The sequence below is a fragment of the Abrus precatorius genome, unplaced genomic scaffold (assembly GCF_003935025.1).
Source record: "Abrus precatorius isolate BTA unplaced genomic scaffold, Abrus_2018 Scaffold3, whole genome shotgun sequence".
Classification (NCBI taxonomy): Eukaryota; Viridiplantae; Streptophyta; class Magnoliopsida; order Fabales; family Fabaceae; genus Abrus; species Abrus precatorius.
The window spans coordinates 10,874,605-10,897,811 of NW_020874373.1; the positions used below are offsets into that span (position 1 = coordinate 10,874,605).

The window sequence follows — 23,207 nt, forward strand, 5'->3', positions numbered from 1 at the left end:
GGAAGCCTGCGTCTGTCTAGATGAAGTCTGTTTCATCCCTTTGCTACTTACTAGTTAAAAAGAATCATATGAAGCTTGACAAATTTGCTGATGTATTAAATTATGTAACTTATAACTGAGTGAAGGCACTTTAAGAATTATATTTATTGCACTTCAAACTCTAGTACCTCTAAATAGTTCTCTTCTTGAATAAGAATAATTAAAATTTTAATTTTTAACTTAGCGTTCAAGTGTATTTCCATTTGGATATATTTCCCTCCTCTCTCTTTCTCAGTTGTATATGACATATATACATGTGTTTAGGTGGGTGTATGTATATATGTGTATTCACTCACACATAAGAAAATGAAAATTGGCTTTAACTAATTGATGGGTTGGCAATTTTCTCTGGTTTCAAATTTTAACAATGAGCGAATACTGAAACAACCATGACATAAATATAATTCATAAGTGAAGTTCTTTGTTGTGACAATTTTCTCCGCGTTTTAGTTACTGTAAAATCTTCTCTTTTTATTGTCTGAGTCACTGTAAATAAAAAATTCAAGGTTGTCAAACTTACTTCTCAAGAGTTTAGGTAAATTCTTGGAGGTTCCATGAACTCAACTCATAAACTTGTAAGAGTTTACTGAATATTAAAATAGAATTTAAGAAACCTACTCAGTATCCAGAAAACAATCCATAAAATAGTAAAAATATAACATTCTAACTTCATAATATAGCATATCAAAATAACAAAGTCTGATATGTACAAGTTAAAATCATATATAAGTGGTCAATCATGGTTCTATTAATTATGAAAAATGCCAAAAACAATTCAACAACAGGACCACACACAGAAGGAAAATGGGAATAGGGAAGCACACCAAGAACAATCAAATTATCTGACGGTCAAATGTGAAAAAATGAACTGAGGTTTTCTTAGAGTAACAAAAAAACCCCTGCATCACAAAACAAATGGAACTGGAAATGGGCTCTTGCTGCTACGTTGATTATGGCTTTTTTTGGGCCATCCAGAAGGCAGAGCAAATGATGTTGAGCAGAAGATGTGGTTGTTGGATGTTGAATAAGAGATTACAAGTTTGGAGGTTGTCACAGATATCAGGTTGCTTCTTTGAAGGTTTGTTATAGCAGCAAAGTTTGCCAAACAATGCTTGTTGGAGAGGCAGAATTTAGTGGGAGTGAGGAGATATTTTGTGTGAATTTCAGATGTCAGAGATAGAAGGAGAAATAAATAACATGTATGATGGTCTTATGGAGCACAGAACAAGAAAAAGGGGACAAGCCTTAAATGAAACAGTTCTGTTTTGAGCTTTTTTCAGCAGCACAAGCAAACTTGCTAACTCAGTTGTGAAGTTGTGAGTCTATCTGAGTTTGATCGATTTGACCTGGTCTAAACAAGTTTGGAGAGCTCCAAGTTGGCATGATTTCTGAACCTGAAATTGTAAACTTGAGTTTAGTAGATAACTCGTGAGTTTAACAACCATGAAAACATTTGGATTCTAGGAAAATTAAAACTAGAGAGAAAGTAAGGAAATTCTCTTCTTATAATAATAGTTATTTCTGTTTTAAAAAACAAATCCTGAAAATTTGGTTTCTGACTAAGCTCAATGGCGTTGTATGATCCATGTAGCCAATCTCATCTAATGGGATAAGACTTGATTGTTGTTGTTATTCTATTTGTTTAAAAATTATAGTTTACTAATTTTTGGATTTATTGATGGAACAGAAAACAGTCTCAGATTAGTATGATAATTTTTTCATTTAAGTTTTTAAAGAGCAGAAGTGTGTAAGGAAATAATTGGGAGAAAGTCCTCCCATAATGTTTTGTAATGTTGCAAAGTTAAATTATTTATGTTTATAACACCAGTCTCAACAGAATCATTCTATTATCTCTTGCTCTATCTGTAGGGCACGGATACATGTGTACACATACAAAATTTGGATTTTTTTTTTTCAGCAAGTCCTCATAGTTTTGTCTTTTTCCTTCAACATTTCTTTTTGGATTTTAATTCTCTCAATTCATTACAATACCATTATCATTTCATCATCGGAATCCTCCTAAGAAAGTTAAGGTCAAGGGTAATTACGTATGTTTCCAGAAGGAAGTATCTTGAGCCATTTGTAGCCACAAACTAGTGTGGCTATTGTGTCTACAGTCTACACAGTTAGTGTACAAAAAATTGTTTTCAGTTGGCAACTACAGAATAGATGCTTAGTAAATTTTTTACAGATTTACTTTTTTCTTTTACTTTAAAGCATTGTCTTTCCTTTCTGCCTTGTGAATGATAAAACCAATCAAACTCTGCTCGTCTTGAAGGTTCTTCCAAGGGAGTATGGACATCGATATCCATGGAGCTTTATTTTCCAAAAGGACTTCTGGAGGAATAAAAAAATAGTAAAAAATTGTTCCTTCAGTCATAAAGTTAAAATATCCTGTAAGAATTCTGAGTCAGAGGGGAATCTTTCAAGGGAATATGCTTCTAAACCTGCCATTGAGGCTATAAGCTTGGACATGAAACAACAGGAGCTTGATGGCAGGTATATGATATACATTTCTAGTGCATGGATTTGGTATATGATTCATTGTCTCTTTCTGATTGTTATTATTTCTTTTTATGTTTAGGTGCATTCAAATCAGGAATTTGCATAAAGTGTATGCTACGAAGAAAGGAGATTGCTGTGCTGTTAACTCATTACGGTTGACACTGTATGAAAATCAGATTCTTGCTCTTCTAGGTCAGTACATTTATTCTGAACTTATTTTCACATAATCACTATTGATATTATAGGGTTTTAGGTATAGAGGAGAGAAAAGGAGAGAATAAAGACTAAATACTCTGAAAATGATTTAACTAGATATAATATGATGTGTTGTGCATCTTGTAAAACATGTATCATTAACCCCCTTTTTTTATATAAATACTAAATCATAATCATAATCCTAACTGAAGCAGGCTAACCATGAAATGTTAGGAAAATCCTAAGAGATAGTAAGTAAACATGATGACTAATTCTAAGAGATAATATAAAATAGTGTAAATTACTGTAGATGTAATCAATATGTTATTGGATTTTTTTCATATATTCTAAAACATCCCCTCAAGCCAAAGCTTTCTAATCATTAAGCTTGTTTTATTGTTACTATTAAATCCTTTAACAAAAAGAAAAATATAATATGTGGCTCCACCTAATGTGGCTGGAAAAATAACTGAATGATTCTGGAGACATTGGAGAGATAAGCATTGTTGAAAAGACAACTCAACAAAACGGTTTTAATGATCATCATTTTGAAGAACTGATTGAAGTGTTACTTGACCAAGGTGGGAATTCATCACGTCATGATTCTTTAGTGATATAGGAGTAATCAACAGGGATATGATTAACAATGGGAGGTTGGTGTGAGTTTTGGCCAATTCATCACTGTATGAGTCTGACTCATTGGTGAATGAAAAAATGTCTCCTGGATGATCATTGGTGGGAAGAAAACATCATGACATATTGGGTGGCTTGGATGGAGACGATTGATGATTGATAGGGGAAGAGCATCTGAGATTGGAGACTGGTAGGCCAGACTGTATCTAGAACAAATGCCATGGCTAGCGCATTTGGAATTGAAGACTATTGAGGCTAGATTGTCTGGACTGAGATTGGGGCCAGATCACTTCTATGGCCAAAGTTTTGGACCTGACATCACACTTGACACCTGACATCTTCTACCTTTCTACCCCTCATTATGTTTTGAACAAAACTGCCTTTATATTATTCTGGTGTACAGGTGTGCTACTTCTACTAAGCCTTAATGACTTGTTCACTTATTCAATTTTAAGTCTTAGTTCAAAAAATAATTTTCAGTTGGTGCTCTTGTTCTTTCATTGCAAAAAGAATTGTTAATGCTTTAATGAAAAGTTGAAAACTATTAATGTAGCATAGTGATTAGAGGATAATAAAGCGATAGTGTAACTAATGGAGAGGTAATTGTTGAACATTTACATTAGAAATGGAGAATTGGATTCAACTAAATATTTCTTGATGACCAAATATAGAAAGGTGGACTGCCATATCATCTGAGAGATCTTGTTAGATTCTATCTGTCTATCTACACTGATTTTGTCAATTCAAAGATCAATTAGCATCACTAAGTGTTGTACAGGTCTTTGGGTTAGCTATGTTTGTGAAAACATACTTGACATAGATGATATATGTGCAGTACCTTGAAAGGGAGCGTTGAGACTGGAGATTTTAGCTCTAGTAATTTGTTACTGAATTTTTTTTTTGTTACTTTTATGCTATTGTACTGCACGCATTTGATCTATTCTTTCCCAGTATAAACAAGACCCTTTTGTATAGTGCTCTACATTGATGTATACATATAAATAAGGATTTTTCTTAGTTGATGGTTAAATGAGGATGGTTTTGATTGATATTTTGGAAGATTGTAGTCTGCTTCGTTATGATTTTTTCCCCCTTGCTATTGTTGTTGTTGGTATGTTGATTTTATTGTTTTAGTAGGATATCTCACCCTCCACTCTTAATTTGCTTTTATATTCATCAATAAGCTTCATCCATATCTATTATGGACCAAACATTGCTTAATGATTTTGTTTTTGCTATCAAGGACATAATGGAGCTGGGAAAAGCACGACAATCTCAATGCTTGTTGGTCTCCTTCCTCCTACTTCTGGGGATGCTTTGGTGTTTGGAAAGAACATTGTATCAGATATTGTAAGTTTAAGTTCTTAACTATAGTCTCGTGTAGCTCATAGTCCTAAATAGTATTTGGTGAGGAATTTAAGGACTACTCAGTAATTACAGAAGTCTTATGTGATTAAGACAAAAGTAAAAGAATGTAGTCATATGTTGTTAAGTAGAGGGTAATCACGTCTTTGTATACTAACTTTCAAATAAAATCAGCATTTCAGCCAAAAATTCTCTCTCCAGTGCTTTTAATTATAAGTTTTTGTGAACACGCAATCTACTAATCCAAACCTGTGCCAAGACTGATAACACAGCACTGAAATATTTCATGGACAGTGTTTACTTGAAGTAAGTTTGGAAATCTTATGTCAAGTTTTTCTGTTAGTATTAACAACATCATCTGCACAAAAAGGTGGAGCAATAAACACCGGTAGATCTATTTTCTTATTATAAGGTTTCAAATGTTCTTTACTACTTAGTTCGTCTTTTGTAGCAATAGATTAATCTGACTTGCAAACCATAGTTTCCAGGGATGCCAGGCATGATAATATTCCAGAATATACTGAGAAAATAGAAGATTTGAATTGAAAACAGAAGCTAAACTTGTATTGATGTAAAAGATTGTCTCTTAACAGTTATCAAATACTATACAGTTATGTATAGTATTTGATAACTAACTGAAAATGACCACTCCAGTTTAGTTGCAACAGAGCCAAACAGAAGCCGCACTCAGTTAGATGTGTATATTGGGGAAGAGACTAACTCCTCTAATAAGGATGTAATAATGTTTATGTATGGGTATAATATGTCTCAATTTGGATTTGGTTATTTATTTTTCTCTGTTGACCAGCCAGACATGGATATCTTCTTTCTGAAATTGTTTTATTGTTACTTTCCCCTTTCTTGTTGAGAATTTTCTCTTGGTCTTGTGTTCATTCAAAATACAATTGTCTGGTTTTGTAGGATGAGATACGGAAAGTTTTGGGTGTCTGCCCACAACATGATATACTCTTTCCCGAATTGACAGTAAGTATAAGCATGCTTTTTTGTTGAATGCTTTTTTGTTCTCTGTAGTATGACTAAATATTATTACTGCAATCTACATATTTGTTGAATGCTGATTTTAGAATATTAATCATTGCCCTTTTTTCTATAACTAAATGCATGCATTGTAGTACACTGCTAATTCATAACCTGACATCTAGGAGTATTTTTTTGTTTAATTTTGGTGGGCTTTCAGCCATTTTGCATTTGCATCTCCTCTGCTATGTAGCTGTTGTGATTATATGTAAGCAACTTAATCTTGTAGATCTGTGACACATTTTTATGCTATTGTATAGGAAATAATTGTAACTTTTTCTTTAATTATTTTATTTTGTTACATTTTTTCTGTATATTAAATGCTATATCTACGGTCTACCATGCATATGTTGCCATTGTTGTTGCCCCCACCACCCAAAATTTTCCAGTCCATCACTGCTTGTATTACAGATTGTACAGGTCAATTTCCCTATTATAAACAACCCTGAGATGCACAGTACTATACACTCCTGCATTAAAATGTGTTTTTTTTTTTTTTTTTTTCTCTCAAAGATACTTTCTTTCTTCACAGATATTATTATGCTTGCACACATACCCCTAACTTTTGATTCTTCTTAGATTGCAATATTACTGTTTTTTTGTGCTATAAACACCTTTATATTTTGCAATGCATGATATGTTGAATTTTTTCATTGCTTTTACCCAGGTTAGAGAGCATTTAGAACTATTTGCCACATTAAAGGGCGTGGAGGAACACTCATTGGACAGTGTTGTTACCAATATGGCTGATGAGGTGAGTTTGATAATTATAAGTCTCTAACAACTTTTATTTTTACCACAAACATCCGTAAGTATGATTGAGAAAGCCTTGTTGATCATTTCAGGGAGAGTTGGTCAAAATGTAGGTTTATCTATTGAATTTGGATACTGTTAGTCTTTTAATCTTATTTTTCAAACTCTTAATTCTCTAATAAACTTTTTCCTTTCTATCAATAAAGTCTAAAACAGTTTAAGTACACACTGTTACAAAGTTATGCTGAAGTGTAATAGTTAAGCTTGATTACACTTGTAAAAGATTTTCAAGGGAAGCTTGTGCCTAGGTTTCAGCTTGGTTACTAATCAATAAAATATCGTGTACAATCCTAAGTTGTATGGATCTTTGTTGTAACCTGAATTGGGGGCAGGGTCCATGATCAGCTGACAGATAGACAAGACAACCATAGGCTTGTCCAAGTCATGCTAGCCTCAAAACTTATCAATAACTAGTTCCCTACTGCAACTGCTTACTAGCAAAACAATCCAATCAACATGATGCTAGATAACTTCTATCGCATAAACAGGTGGGCCTGGCTGATAAAATCAACAGTATTGTGAGAGCTCTATCTGGTGGCATGAAGAGGAAATTGTCTCTTGGAATTGCATTGATTGGAAACAGTAAGGTAGGACTCATTGAAAGCACATATTTTTATATTCATATGTTGTGCAAAACTGGAATCTTTTGGACTTACATGGCAGGTTATAGTTCTTGATGAACCTACTAGTGGAATGGATCCATACTCGATGCGCTTGACATGGCAGTTAATAAAAAAAATTAAGAAGAGCAGGATAATTTTGCTAACTACACATTCTATGGATGAAGCGGATGAGCTAGGTGATCGGATAGCTATCATGGCCAATGGTTCTCTGAAATGCTGTGGAAGGTTAATTTCATTTTCACTCAGATATTGTTATTTCTTGGAGCATTTTGAAGAACACGTCGTATTTTAATATTCCTGCTAGAAAGAGGTTTACTCTTCACAAACACATTTGGAAATCTGAGTAGACTCCATCAAAGGTTAAATCCTTTATCTAGACAGCTTGATATACTATAGGCAGTTAGGCACACTGTAGATTTGCGGACCTCACAATGGTTTTTCTTCTGATATTTGTATTATGATCTGCCTAGTTCAGAAATAGTACCCTTTTGAAATTTACATTGTAGGGAAGCCATTTTCCTTTTAAATAAGTTCAGTATTATATCTTACACAAGTAATAGGGACACCAACATTTTGTGACAAAATGTGGTTTTCTCACTATTGCTAGGTGATCAGAACCCTCTGATAACTTGTTTCTAGAAGCATAATAAAAAGCTACCTTTTCCTTATAATCTTGATATAACTGTACTCACTCTTTCTCTCAGTCTCACTCTCCCCATATTTGTATTGATTTTTCGTCAGCTCCCTTTTCTTGAAGCATCATTATGGAGTTGGTTATACTCTGACTCTTGTGAAGGTTTGTTCTTTGGCTGATCATTTTGTCTTTAATTCCTTTAGTCACTAATTTTTCATAATTGATAGGATTTATTTATTTTTGTTTGGATTTCTTTTTATCCTTGTCCTTTCAGTCAGCTCCTGCTGCTTCTATAGCTGGTGATATAGTGTACCGTCATGTTCCATCAGCAACATGTGTAAGCGAGGTACTTTCTCACATTAAAAAACATTGAGATACATGTTAATATCAAGCCGTACTACATGTATTAATTTGTCAATGTTAATGTACATGTATATGTTAAAATTCAAATTGGTGTGGTGGAGTTCCTCTGAAGGTACCTTTTCACTGTTCCGAAGTGTATGTACGTGTGCATTTGTGATGAAATATTGGTTATCCTCAAAATAATGATAATTGTTAAGATGTCCCACATTGGTTAGGAATAGAGACAAAATACTTCTTATAAGGGTTAGGGTAGTCCTCCTCCTATGAGCTAGCTTTTGGGAGTGAGTTAGGCCCAAGTTTCTTAACATGAGCATTTTGTTCCAGCCAGACACCAATGAGTGCCATGCATAGCACACTGCTTTAAAATATTGTCATTCTTGTTTGGTTGTTCACGCCAAAATCTATGAGCATGAGCAAACTGCTTCCAACTTTGAATTCATCATACACTTTGAAAATCCAATCCATGTCTTAGTGACTGAATGGCAATATAGAAATAACTTTGTAGGTGTTACTGAATCAGAGTCACACTCCACATATCAGGAGAATGAGATAAACCATAGTTATGTGTGCTAACTTGCATGACTTTTTCTACATGTTAAATAGTTAAAGAGAAATCATAACTTTTGACTTGGATATGCTAGTTTTGTCAAGATGATAATTGATTGTTGAGCAAAATTTGGTGAGTTCATATTTACCAGTAAATTAAGCCCTAATTTTCCTCTCTTCCCTTTATTCTTGTGGAGGATTTAATTGTCTATCTCACTTTATATGATACCCAAAAAATAATTATATAATTTAATGTATTTGAGCATTAGTTTGAATGATTAACAGTGTGGTGGTAATGCTTAATCAAGCTTGAACTCTATTTAAAAATGACTTCTTACCCTAATTACTTTTTTCTCATAGTTATACATGGTATGATTGCTGATTCCATTATATCCTGTCTTATGGATATGCATTTCCAGGTCGGAACTGAGATTTCTTTCAGGCTTCCTGTGGCATCCTCATCAGCCTTTGAGAGGATGTTTAGGGAAATTGAAGGTTGTATGAAAAAACCTGTTTCAAACATGGAATTGAGTGGCGTTAGTGACAAAGATAGTTTTGGTATTGAAAGCTATGGTATATCTGTAACAACTCTGGAGGAGGTGTTCTTGAGAGTTGCAGGATGTGACTATGATGAAGTTGAATGCTTCGAAGAAAATAACCGTTCGCATATATCAGACTCCCTGGCTTCTTTTCCTTCTAATGATTGTCCATCTGGAAAAATAAGTTACCTTAAACTTTTTGGAAATTATAAGAAGATTCTTGGTTTCATGTTTACCATGGTGGGAAGAGCATGTGGTTTAATTTTTGCTACAGTTGTTAGTTTCATCAACTTCTTGGGTGTGCAGTGTTGTAGCTGTTGTTTCATTAATAGGTCAACATTTTGGCAACATTCTAAAGCTTTATTTATTAAAAGGGCAATATCTGCTCGGAGAGATCACAAAACAATTATTTTCCAGCTAATGATTCCTTCTGTCTTCTTGTTTATTGGCCTCCTATTTCTGATGCTCAAGCCCCATCCTGATCAGCAGTCACTGACCCTTTCAACTTCTCATTTTAACCCTCTATTGAGTGGAGGGGGCGGAGGAGGTCCAATTCCATTTAATCTATCTTTTCCAATCGCTGTAAAGGTTCGTCACAGAATGTTGATTCTATCTTTTTATGCTTTCTTTATTGTCTGACTTATTTGCTGCCCAAAAATGGACTGTGGTGCATCCTGATTAAGTTTTACTGGATTTTGTGTTATATTGAAGGTAGCACAAAATATCAAAGGAGGGTGGATTCAAAAATTCAAGCCAAGCTCATACAGATTTCCTAATTCAGAAAAGGCACTAGCTGATGCAGTTGAAGCAGCAGGGCCAAGTCTGGGACCTGCTCTACTTTCAATGAGTGAATATTTGATGTCTAGCTTTAATGAATCCTACCAATCTAGGTGTGAAAACGTGAATCTCATGCTGCTTTTCCCTGTTAAGAACCTTCAAACAATTAAGGCATTGTTATCTTATAATCCATATTAATATTGGGGTGGCCCTGAGGATGAGATAAGATTATAGTATTTGTCCTATTCCTTCTAAGAAGTGTCAAACAATTAAGGAGTTATATTGAATTTGTAGTGCTAGCCGTGAATATAGGTGGTGTTATCTTAGAATCCATATTAATATGGGGGCAGCCCTGAGGACAAGATTATTTGTCCTCCTCCTCCTCTATCTCTGTCTATGATTTTATTGTAGAGGATTCTTTGTCTCTGTCTCTGTTTTTATTATATAGGAAAATCAATATCTATTTGAAAATAGGAATGGAATATAAGAAAAGAGGACCCCCCGAAAAAAAAAACAAGTTTTTCAAGCAATGAATCTTACCAATCATTTTGACCTGAAGTTTGGCTCTGTTTGTTAGTGTTTTCTTTGTATTAGGAGGAATCCTGATTCTACTTCCCTTTTTTTTTTTTTTCCGAGTATTTTATATAGGAATTCCTTTCTTCTACAGATTTCCATTGTCAACAAACACAAAGAGGACCATCTTGATAGTTTGAGAAAAGCTTTAAGTCTTGCATATGCTAACTTTTGCGTTTATGCTGAAATTATTTTGGTCAAACCTCATACCTAAAATGATTCATTTCCTTTTCTAAAACCAATGTTTCTTCTTGTTCATTGATGTGATTATAATATAGATGTGAAACAGATATACTTCTACTGCAGAGATCATAGATGATCTCTAGGCCTTTCAAGTAACTATTGTGTAATGTTTTCTTCTTGCTGCTGGCCATCCAAAATTTAAAATTGTATTCATATATTTGTATAGTTTTGGTTAAAGCTTGATGTGAGTTTATACTTTGTCAATATTTCAAGCTTGTGGGGGAATTTTAGGAGTAGTGGTGCTTTGACAAGGACCAAACTATCCAAGCCATAGGCTCTTAGGTGCATGCCCCAGTATAGTTTTGCTTACACTTCTTTCAAGAACCATATATGTCTATGGCTTTTATTGGGTGCAGGCCAAAGAATTGCTTTTATCCCCTGCTGCTCCTTATCATACTATAACAATTTATAGTTGTTGAGAAAAGAGAACAAGAAACATAGGATGGATCCGTGTGTTTTGATTACACACCGGAACATATATTTATAATAGGAACTATTGATACAAAATAAGAAGTTACTGTAATTACAAAGGTACTAATTTCCCTATTTATAATATTACTATAATTACATAATTCCAACAATAGTTATATAATAAGATTGGCTACATATGCAAAATTTGAGTTCTCTTATGTCTGAGAACTTTCTTTTTTAAGCTAGATTTATGCATCTAATGGATAGTGGCATTTGTTTTAAGCTATTTTTCTGTTGTTGCATTTCAACATTTGTGCAGATGGAAATTATGCAGCTATTTTCCAAGTGAATAATGAAGGACTAATATATGTGCTTGTTTAATTATAGTTTAACTTATCAACCCAGATAAAACAAGTAACAACTGAATACAATTTTTATGATGATGACAGGATATTTTATTTTATTGCTATGCCTTTTGATATGCAGGTATGGGGCAATTGTGATGGATGATCAGAATAATGATGGAAGCTTAGGCTACACTGTATTACACAACTGTTCTTGTCAACATGCTGGTCCCACATTTATCAATTTGATGAATTCTGCAATTCTTAGACTCGCTACTCATGACATAAATATGACAATTCGGACACGCAACCACCCTTTACCAACAACAAAAAGCCAACGCATTCAACGCCATGTAAGCTAATATTTGTTTTACTTCATTGAAGCGGGTATCCTTAAAGTATCATGATGCATGATCCAATTAGAAGTGACAATGAATATCACCTTTCATATTTGAAGGTTTTTTACTCTTTTGTGGTTCTAATTTTTCATATTTTCCCATATAAAGCACATAATGGCCAGTGATGTCCGTGATCACTGACTGGGATGCTTATCAGCAATTTTAAATAATAATGGGTTAATATAGCAGCAACCTTTGCATTTGTATCAATACTGTTTTATAATCCCCTCTATGCTCTTCAAAAATTAAATATTTGATAAACTGTGGATTTAATTCTGTAGGACCTGGATGCTTTCTCTGCTGCAATTATTGTGAATATTGCTTTCTCTTTTATACCTGCCTCATTTGCCGTTTCAATTGTTAAGGTAAGTTGTGTTACACTGCTTTCCATCATGTGATCTTTTTAATTTAGTTTTTTTTTTCTCCTGAAGAAATTTGTAGAATAGAGAACAAATTACTTATTGATGATTCACTGAAGTATGTCATTGCAATCCTAGATAGATTGAGGAATTTCATTTTCAATTTTTATTTTACATGCAATGATTTGCCAGAGGAAACTTCTAACTCTTTGGGTGTCTAAGACTAATGACATTCTAAGATTGCTTGCTTCTTGTGCTAAATGTTGTAAACACTGATTGATGCAGGAACGTGAAGTGAAAGCTAAGCAGCAACAACTAATCAGTGGGGTATCTATGTTTTTCAAAAGAAACAAAGTTCAATATATGCTATTTTGTATCGTTTTGAATATTCATCTGATATTGAACTTACTAATCAGGTTTCCATCCTTTCATATTGGGCTTCTACCTTTGTTTGGGACTTTGTGAGCTTCTTGTTTCCAGCTTCTTTTGCCATAGTTCTCTTTTACATCTTTGGTATGTTTCTCATTCATTCATAATGATCATTAATTAGTTTTTATTTGCAAATTTAATGTGCTAGGGAAATGAACATTGATGTTTTTGTTCCCCAGGACCCTCCATTCTTGATATTTTTTTAAGCCTTTTTCCTCTCTTTGGAATCCTTTGTTTTGCTGTTTTCCTCCTTCTTTGCTGTTATGGTTTTCCTTTAAAAAAGATTTAAGTTTTCAGAGGGGTATTTTTGTCTAAAACAGAAAGAGCACATAAAATTTTGCGGTGCTGTCATTTCGTTCTGTGGGTGCAATATTCTGTGGGCAACCAATGGACCTCACTGGTTCCTCTTCTTTTGAATTTTCCTCATTCCCCCTAAAATTATCATGACTCTTGGTAGTTGTAGGCTTGGCTACTTACATTTGTGACCTCTCTAAAGCCAAAATTAACCTACAAGTGCATACAAAAACATGTAGTAATCCGTAAAATCAATGCTAGACATAACAAAACATGAAAATGCATGAAGAACTCTGTAAATGAGATGCAATTTACACATGCATCATGGTCACGGGGTTCAAACTTATCCTCCCTAGAGTCCCCTTGGTGGGGAGCCACGCGCTCCAAATTCACCCCTTTTTTTATATAAAAAATGAAAAGATTCTTTGGTATTTATTACATCGCTTTAGGTGTTGTTATATAATGCCATATGGAATGTAGTCAAATATTCCAACTTATCTTATCATGCTTATCCTTTCATTGATCGTTGTATGTTTGATTGAGCCTGCAAATCATAAGTTTGAACTTTGTTTTGCATTTTCTTCGACCTCAGGATTTCTTATCATCCCTGTACTAGTATTTTACCACTGTCCTCTCAATTAAAACTTCTTTTCTGTTGAATAAATCAGCAGGAAATCTGATTTTAATCCTTCTATCTTCATCTTTAACAAAATATGTGGCATTTTTGTGTTAAGTTCAACATGCGTTGTTGGTTTTGTGATGGGAATGGATCCTTAATGTTTTCGTCAAGTGAAGAGAGAGACAGAAACAAAGGCATAAAAAACACACGAGAGTATCATTTTGCTGTTTGTGAGAGATGTTTAAAGGAAAGGAAATTAATTAGCCCTCATTTAAGTGCTTGATCTTTTAGGGAAACTCTTTCTTGATATAGTGTTAAGAGCCTCCTTGATTGTCTTGTACAAATCTTGATGCTTCTCTCCTTTATCAGTATATTAAATATCAATTAAATTTTAGGGCAATACGGTTGCATGTTTTTCATTTGCACATACATCACACTTGAAAGCTTTTGCAAGACTTGATTGATATGTTTGATTTCTTGAACAGCTTGCCTACTATAGGTTTAAGATTTTGTGGTAAGTGGCCATTTATAAATTAGAACCTTTGTACTTCCCCACCCCCAAACCAGAATTTTTCTCAGAGACTGTGGGTACAGATCATTATAAGTATGATTCCTGATGCACCACAATACATCCAAACCTTATTCCTCTTGTTTGGCTTCTGTTTTACAGTATCATAAATTTCAATGCTAATGACTGCATATTAAATATTATTGTAGGTCTGGATCAATTTGTTGGAGGGGTTTCTTTGTTACCAACAATCCTCATGCTTTTGGAATATGGACTAGCAATTGCATCATCAACTTATTGCCTTACATTTTTCTTTTTTGACCATACTATGGCTCAGGTATGGAAAGACATTGTTTTCTCATTTGTTAGTTATCACTTTTATAAAGTCTAAGGTATTCGGTTGTCTTACAGAACGTGGTTCTCCTGGTCCACTTTTTCACTGGATTGATACTAATGGTTATCTCATTTGTTATGGGACTCATGCCATCCACAATGAGTGCCAATTCTTTTCTTAAGGTATAATATACCCTTTATTTTTTACTCTAATTCTCAGAAAAAATGTTATCAGAGTATTTTTAGCATTTTAGATTCCTATTAAATCCTTCCTAAACCATTTATTACTGTCACTGCTTTCTACTTAATGCTTGGAATGTTGCCATTATAAGTAGATACTAAGATATAGATATGTTTCTTTCTATTCTGTGTGATCAGTTATAGATCTGGATTTCTTTTCTGTTATTTAGTAAGTGGTCACCTCCATGGGTTGTCTCTGTTATAGATAAGAGGAGGAATTGAACGACCTTTCAATCAGATGAAGTAGGCTTCTAGGATAAGCACAACTGGTGTCTTTGGGTTAAATATCAACATCATTTAGAATTTTAGACTATAAATCAGTACAAAGTAAAGGAATGCTATTGGAAATGATATGCAACTAGTGTTTTAGATGCTTGAATTGTTATTTGTGCATTGACTGTGGTAATCACTACATAACGATATGCATTTGATGTTCTCTTTCAGAACTTCTTCAGAATATCTCCTGGATTTTGTTTTGCTGATGGTCTTGCTTCATTAGCTCTTCTGCGGCAAGGAATGAAAGATAAAACAAGTGATGGGGTGTTTGATTGGAATGTTACTGGTGCCTCTATCTGTTATCTTGCTGTTGAGGTGCAAGACTTTTCATCTAACTTTGCTGCTATTGTATTTCTAATTGTTATATTCTAAGTTTCAAAGTTTAAAATGCAAAGACATATATATAAGTGGTTTTGTTAATGGCAGTCCTAACAGTTGTTTATAAGCAACTAAAACTATAATGTTTTTATGGAGAAAAAAAAGCAGTTTTACTTTAGAAATACAAAAATATAATAAGTACCACGTTTCTCAATAAAAACTTATGTTTCGTTGCTTAAATCATTCCAAAGGGCTGATGCTAACACAACTCATATATATAAGTGATAGTTTGAGTAAAACACATACATAGACATATAAAACGAGACACATATTTTGCTTTATCTCATCCAACTTTCTCTTGTATGACAGAGCTTTGGTTACTTTTTGTTGACGCTCGCACTTGAAATTTTTCCTTCTCTCAAATTGACTTCATTGATGATCAAGAAGTGGTGTGAAAATATTAATATCTTCCGGCCCGATACTACTTATTTGGAACCTCTGTTAGAACCGTCCTCTGAAACTGTTTCTATGGACCATGATGAAGATGTAGATGTGAAAACAGAAAGAAATAGAGTACTTTCAGGTTCCCTTGACAATTCCATTATCTACTTGCGTAATCTTCGTAAGGTATTTCATATGATTATTTACTTCAACATGCTATTTTTATTTACCTCAACATGCTCTTTTGTAAAAAAAATTGTTTCACATTTGAAAACAATTCTCCTTAGTTCTTAATTGTAGTGATGTTTTCTGAATTTAAGGTGTATTCTGAGGAGAAGTATCACGGGAAAAAGGTTGCAGTTGATTCATTAACTTTCTCCGTTCAGGAAGGAGAATGTTTTGGCTTTTTAGGAACAAATGGAGCTGGAAAGACCACTACTATTTCTATGCTATGTGGTATATCAGATTTATGTACAGTTGTCTTACATGTGATATGCCCATCTTTGGCTAACAATTTTAATTTTTAATTAAAACCTCTGAAAGCCTGCATTGTTTTTTCAATTATATAAACAAAAAATTATTTAAGATTGAAGAGAAAGGTGCAAATGTGAGAGGTTAAGAAATACTCTAACTGAAGAATTCAAGACCAAGAAGCTAAGAAAAGAAACTAAGGACAAGAAGCATCCAACATAGGATGACAATCACTTTGTAAAGCTAGAAGATACCCTAAAAAGACAATTAGTGGAGTGCCATAAAGTATCAAGGGAACTCAAGAGACAGCTGACAAACAATAAAGACTCTTGCATTTCTTTGAACCAAACACCCTAAAGAAACGCACATTGAGAACAGTGCCAAAACCTTTTAGCATTTCTACTAGTGCTAAATTGTCTAAAATTAACTCACAGTAACTGGTGAAGATTACTTGGGCATATTCACCAAAAATACCACTCTAGGCATTCCAGAGAAGGGAGACTGCTAAGCATTGTTAGAAATTAGAATAAATGAGAACCAGTTTCAGAACTCAATCTGCACATAACACCGTAATCAGGGGATAAAGCAGTTAAAGTTGTTTGAATATGAAGTAATTCATTAGTATTAATCCTGTTTAGAAGTTAGAACAATAATCAAAACCAACAAAGATTTGACATTGGAGCCAGAGGGCATAATTGATTACCAAATGGACTCATGCAACAGGAAAGAAGCATTACTGAGAGAAGAAGGGAGAAACTGGAAAAAGGATTTGCAAGAAGATAAATCTGAAGTGTCAATAGACTAAATCCTCATGTCTGGATTTGATGAAAGATGGATTGAATTCAGCTATACCAAAAGAGACTATTTTTAAATATGTGAAGTTTCTAGAATAGTAGACTGAGATGAAGAATAAAATTGAAATTTTAGGAGCATTGTGCAAAATTTGAGGGATGAAAAAGTCTAGGAAGTGCATCAGAAAGAGGTACATTATCCACTCAAAAATCATCTCAAAATTTAATACTATTAAGAAACTTAGGCCCAAATCATTCCCAAAAGCTAGCTCAGAAGAATTACGCAAGCCCTTGTAAGGAGTATTTTAACACTATTCCTAACTAATGTATGACATATTAACACACCCCTCCATGACTAGGACTAGGCATCTGGTGTGTAAAGTTTGCAAGATTGGACATCTGTAGGTGGCTCAACAGGGCTAAACATCTGTGGGCAGTCTAACATTCAAATTAGATAGGCTCTAATACCATATTAGAAAACTTACCCCTAACTCACTCCTAAAAGTTAGTTCAGAGGGGGAGGACTACCTAAGCCCTTATAAGGCATATTCTTTCTTTTTTTCTAGCTAATGTGAGGCCTCTTAACAAATACAGGACCCATCATCCAAAACCAATGAAGTATGAGATTTGAAAGAACCATTAGCCAAAGGTTTGGCATCCCTCTAGAGTGATATCCATACTTTGGATAACTTGATCCCATGAGGTAGTCTGTAAAGGAAAAGGCCAAAACCATTTAGCTGTCAAAACAATGTTTTTGGAAACCAAGTTTCCAAGACCCAAACCTCCTTTTTTTGGTATATTATAAATCTCTTGGCTAACAAGGTGATCTGCTCTAAATCCGTTAGTACTGACAGGACCAAAGAAGATCTCTTGTAATCTTAACTCTGAGCAGCAATTTGTGAAAAAGAGAGATAATACAATGGGATATTAGATAAAGATGACTGAACAGTAATATAACCACCCAAAGAATAGAAACCACCTTTCCAACTATCTAACTTCTTAGATAGCTTTATAATGACAGGCTCCCAAAAGAAATGGGCCTGAGGATTAGGAACACCAATATAGGTAAGGGGCCATTGAAGAATTTGACAACCCATCAAAGAGGAAAAAATGGTTAAAATCTGCATGGTTGAATAATAAAATTTTCAGCAATACTTTGTTCTGACCTTTTTTGGCTAATAAGTATGTGTTTTATGATTGTTTGCTGCATAAGCTTAGGCTTCTATTTCAGACAAACTGACGGAATGAATTGTGATGCTAGGAAAAACTTTTGATAGATTTTGAACAATTATAATTGCTCATGGTTGAATAACTGTAAACTTGGCATTTCTCTATGCTTCTTATGGGTTTATTGCTAAAAGTTGTGTTTTTCTCTTCCAAACAGGGGAAGAATCTCCTTCTGATGGAACTGCTTTTATTTTTGGCAAAGACATATGCTCCCATCCCAAGGCTGCTCGACAATATGTATGTGCTTTTTTCTTCTTAAATATAAGCAGAAGCATACAATCATAGAATAAACATTTACCCTGACCCTTTCTTTGTTTATCTTAATTTTCACTCTCAGATTGGATATTGTCCACAATTTGATGCTTTGTTGGAATACTTAACTGTCCGAGAGCATCTTGAGCTTTATGCTAGAATAAAAGGTGTTCCAGATTATGCAATAGACAATGTATGTGTAAGCAATTTCTAATCACTTTAGTAGTGTTTCTTATGGTTGGGATAAATTATAGTGATAATATTCATTTTTGAATAATCATTTTATGATTCATACTGCCATCCTTAAAAATTAGAAAAGCCTTTTCCATCCTGTTAATATGCTAAAAAGTAAATAGAAAAGCCAGGCAAATACAACCCATATAGAAATAGACATTACACCTCCTTATATAGTCTAGAAATTTTATTGAAATGAAATATGATTTAAAGAACTGTGAAGATTTCTCTTAATAAATATTTTAACACAAGCATTAAACACTACATTATGCTAGTGATCAATCAGTTATTCTGAACAATTTTATTCTTAATGCTAACTTCTTCACCACAAAATAAAAAATGTGTTGGCCATGAGACAGGGAACAAACCAAACTTCATTACATCAAGAGAAAATTATTTTTGTGCTAATGATATTGATTGGCTGTCATGATTCGCTGATGGAAAAAACCTATTCAGTATTGTCAAAATTGACCCATCTAATCGCCTTTATACAAGAATACGTCTTTTATATCTTTTAACTATTTTGGTAATGGTGCATTAATCCTCTATGCAAGATGTAAAAGATCTGAAAGGCATAAAATACTTATAATTTGAATTAATTTATGTATTTAAGATAAATATGAACTTTCTCATCCTACTAACTATTCCCCGTCTCTCAAAATAGTAATTTATTAAACAGTTTATGACTTGAAAGCGCTCAATGGCAGCCTAACATTGGTCTAAAGGATAATAGTTAACAATGCAAGCCAGAATTGCAGACAAGCAACTTCCTATTCTTCACTATTTTCTCTAGATATACTCACTTCTGTTCCAATTTGTTGAATTTGGAATATAGTCTCTTAATAGACAGCCTATTCCCTAAGATTATAATAAGTGATGCAACATTCAAGACTCTAATACCCATGAACACTAAATGTATATACACACGATATACATGGACACACTGTTTCTTAAGTACATTAAATACCATTATTTTCAACAAATTGATCCTAGATCTGAAACAGATTCAAACAAAAGAGAATTATGCTTTAAATGCTTCATTTACTGGATTCCAATAGATACTTTGCACACCAAATTTTAGAGCTTAATAAAGATGGGCTGTTTGCTTTATGATGTAATGGAAAATCCACATATGACATACTTGCCATTTTGATCATTAAAAATATGAGAGCCATTTTCAATGTTACATTCATTCTTATTTGCTATATATTATGAGTTAGAATTTGTTAACACCAGGTGTCAAACTTATATACTTACACAACTTAATAACTTTTTATGAAATATTGAAATGTAAGATTAATCAATTCAACCATTGGTTTGAAGGTTCTTATTAAATAGATCAACTTTACAAAATTTCATGAAAAGAAATTATTAAGTACTTCATTGCATTACTTTATTTCAATGGATAATATTTTTTAATAATATAAGTAAATATCAAATTTTAGATAACATACAAATGTCTAAATTACATGAAATTTGATAGATATAATCAGGAAGATAATATAAGATGATTTAAGAGTTGGATTGATTAATTTTGTATTCTATAAATAGTTATTAAGTGGTGTAAATATTTAAGTTTAACATCTAGTGTCAATGGATCTTGACTCATTATATATTGTCCTTTATTGCCTATGATTATTTTATTTGGACAGGTTGTTATGGAAAAGTTGTCAGAGTTTGACTTATTGAAGCATGCTAATAAACCATCATTTTCACTTAGTGGAGGGAATAAAAGGAAACTATCAGTTGCAATTGCAATGATTGGAGATCCTCCTATTGTCATTCTTGATGAACCATCCACTGGTAAAATAACATTTATTCTCAAATATCATATATCTTTAAACGTGATGAGAATGCCTTTATCGATTTTTAACTTGTACTAAAAGCCTAAACTTTTAGTTTAATTGGTTCCTTGACATGCTTTGAAATATCAGTTCACCAAGTGGTCTAGAATTCAATTCTTGTTGCCCTCAATTCTTAAGTCAAGATTTTGTTTTAAAGTAGTTTCTGCATAGTTTAATTGTTCATGTATCAAGCCCATTGAGCTTTGAAGTGAAGGGGCATGTTCTCCATTCATGGGTGGTTACTTATGTCTTGTGATTTTTGACACAAAGCAACTGGACCTCTCGTTTGAGGCAAGAGTTTTTGAAGCTAACATGTAGATTAGCTATGTGAGACAAATTGCATATTTTCTTATGCTTGATGAATTGCAAAATGATTATCTGTCAGTTCTTATTTTTCATGCTTTTAGGTATGGATCCCATTGCCAAAAGGTTCATGTGGGATGTGATATCTAGGATCTCAACAAGACGAGGAAAGACTGCTGTAATTCTTACCACTCACAGCATGAATGAAGCTCAAGCTTTATGTACCAGAATAGGGATAATGGTACAAACTTATTTTTATTTCTCTTCACATTCTTGAAGCCTTGGCTTGCACCCACAAGCATATACCCATTGCTTTATATTGTGTTTCTCTGAAGGTTGGTGGACGATTACGATGCATAGGAAGTCCACAGCATCTTAAAACAAGATTTGGCAATTATCTGGAGCTAGAGGTACTAATGGTTCATTTTTCCTTTTTAAAAGCTCCTTCAATTGTGTAATTCTTAGTTTCCCTGTTTCCAGGTAAAACCTACTGAAGTGAGTTCTGTGGACTTGCAAACCTTCTGCCAAGCTATTCAGGAAATACTTCTCGATGTCCCTTCTCATCCTAGGAGCTTACTTAATGACCTTGAAATATGCATTGGGGGCACAGACTCCATTACCTCAGGAAATACCTCCATTGCAGAGATTAGTTTGACACGAGAAATGATTGGCTTAATTGGGCGCTGGCTTGACAATGAAGAAAGAGTAAAGACACTAATCTCTTGTACACCTGTCTACGATGGAGCTTCTCAGGAACAGTTATCAGAACAACTTTTACGAGATGGTATGAGTGAATTTTCCATTGAAGGCCTTCTTCTTCATATCATTGAAACTTTTGCAGCAAGTTAATGATGGTTTTTCTTGGTGGAAAATGTGTTTGTACCTGAAAAAGGACATGGATCTCATCTCTCAATTGTTTTCTTGAATGAATTCTTTTTGTGTTCAATGTATCTGTTCAGTAGTACAAGCTTTTTCACATTTTGATATATACATGTGTTATTTTTCCAAATATGTTATGTTTTGATTTTGTCAATTAATTTTTAGAGTAAACCATATAGTTCTCCCCTCATTTTAAAGTATAATGATCTGCTTTCTTGTTATGAAATGGAAAAAAATGTCCCTTCTCGTCCCCTCTTGGTTTCAAAGTTACAGAAGCCACCTTAAATCTTGCATAAGGTAGGTCAGTGTGAAAACAGAAGCAGAGAAAGTTTTTGAAATTTGATGAACATTGGGAAATCTATGTTAGTTACTCAGTTTTTTACTGTCATTTTTGCATGATTCTGTCATAGCGTGTCAGTAAACCATCATGTACATAATTTAGATATTGCTCAATACATTTATACCTGCAGGTTTAACAAGTACAACCTACAAACCTTAGGTGTAGATTAGGCTGTGAAAATTCCACTTATGCGTTGTATGTATTAATTAAACTCACATTATGCTTTTCAAACTTCCATCAGCTTTTTAAACAGACTAAATATCTTGTTTACAATTCATAGTATATAAAGTTCCTTGTAAATTGTTCTTGCTTAATTCATTTATGAACCACTCAACCGCCCCTACCCCCCGAAAAGGGAGAAAGCTGAAGAAGCAGACACACATTTCGTACATGTTAGAGATAAAATCAATCTTGAGCCTTCACCTAATAGCATCTTTTGGGAGAGTTGGTCCATGGCAATAAAATATTAAATTATTAATCTCTAAATCTAAAAATGCGGAAATTCTCTTCTAGTATTAATTTCCCCTTTTCTACTATGTTGGTGATCTAGGTGGTATTCCATTGCCAGTATTTTCTGAGTGGTGGCTGTCCAAACAAAAATTCTCAGAAATCAATTCATTTATTCTCTCTTCATTTCGTGGAGCAAGATGTCAAGGATGCAATGGTTTGAGTGTCAGATATCAGGTATTTTTGAGTTACCACATTCCATTCTTTTAATGAGATGGGAAAATTCTATGTTATGATTGAAAAATTATTGTGTTTGAATGTATGTCTCTATAATTTAACCGTTTAAATTTGTAGACTAGCTTCACTTTCTAACCTACAGATTTTCTGGGAAACTAACACCATGCAGATACAAAAATTCCACAATTCTTGGATTTTCTCTCCATTTCTTTGGTAATTGTAGAGAAAGGTGTTCATTAAACGTTAGAAGCCTGGGTCATCACTATGTACAGGGGTTGACTACCATAAGGAATCACAATTAGGCAGACTTTGGCCCAGCTTTTTAG

At 33.7% G+C, this 23,207-nt stretch overlaps 1 protein-coding gene across 1 annotated transcript in view; it reads left to right on the plus strand.

Moving 5' to 3' along the window:
* The window catches only part of LOC113861436 (ABC transporter A family member 1), a 44,309-nt gene that overhangs the window by 14,077 nt on the left and 7,025 nt on the right, over positions 1 to 23,207 (plus strand). The window contains exons 12-38 of the mRNA XM_027494243.1: positions 2,318 to 2,538; positions 2,624 to 2,736; positions 4,616 to 4,722; positions 5,659 to 5,721; positions 6,443 to 6,529; positions 7,077 to 7,175; positions 7,252 to 7,436; positions 7,953 to 8,011; positions 8,124 to 8,191; positions 9,174 to 9,881; positions 10,005 to 10,183; positions 11,784 to 11,994; positions 12,321 to 12,404; positions 12,684 to 12,725; positions 12,815 to 12,911; positions 14,458 to 14,585; positions 14,660 to 14,764; positions 15,266 to 15,412; positions 15,785 to 16,042; positions 16,177 to 16,312; positions 18,503 to 18,582; positions 18,683 to 18,790; positions 20,484 to 20,634; positions 21,083 to 21,219; positions 21,314 to 21,388; positions 21,459 to 21,762; positions 22,748 to 22,881. Of these exons, the coding sequence (XP_027350044.1) occupies positions 2,318 to 2,538; positions 2,624 to 2,736; positions 4,616 to 4,722; positions 5,659 to 5,721; positions 6,443 to 6,529; positions 7,077 to 7,175; positions 7,252 to 7,436; positions 7,953 to 8,011; positions 8,124 to 8,191; positions 9,174 to 9,881; positions 10,005 to 10,183; positions 11,784 to 11,994; positions 12,321 to 12,404; positions 12,684 to 12,725; positions 12,815 to 12,911; positions 14,458 to 14,585; positions 14,660 to 14,764; positions 15,266 to 15,412; positions 15,785 to 16,042; positions 16,177 to 16,312; positions 18,503 to 18,582; positions 18,683 to 18,790; positions 20,484 to 20,634; positions 21,083 to 21,219; positions 21,314 to 21,388; positions 21,459 to 21,762; positions 22,748 to 22,881 (4,086 nt within the window). The remainder of the gene's footprint in view (positions 1 to 2,317; positions 2,539 to 2,623; positions 2,737 to 4,615; positions 4,723 to 5,658; positions 5,722 to 6,442; positions 6,530 to 7,076; positions 7,176 to 7,251; positions 7,437 to 7,952; positions 8,012 to 8,123; positions 8,192 to 9,173; positions 9,882 to 10,004; positions 10,184 to 11,783; positions 11,995 to 12,320; positions 12,405 to 12,683; positions 12,726 to 12,814; positions 12,912 to 14,457; positions 14,586 to 14,659; positions 14,765 to 15,265; positions 15,413 to 15,784; positions 16,043 to 16,176; positions 16,313 to 18,502; positions 18,583 to 18,682; positions 18,791 to 20,483; positions 20,635 to 21,082; positions 21,220 to 21,313; positions 21,389 to 21,458; positions 21,763 to 22,747; positions 22,882 to 23,207) is intronic.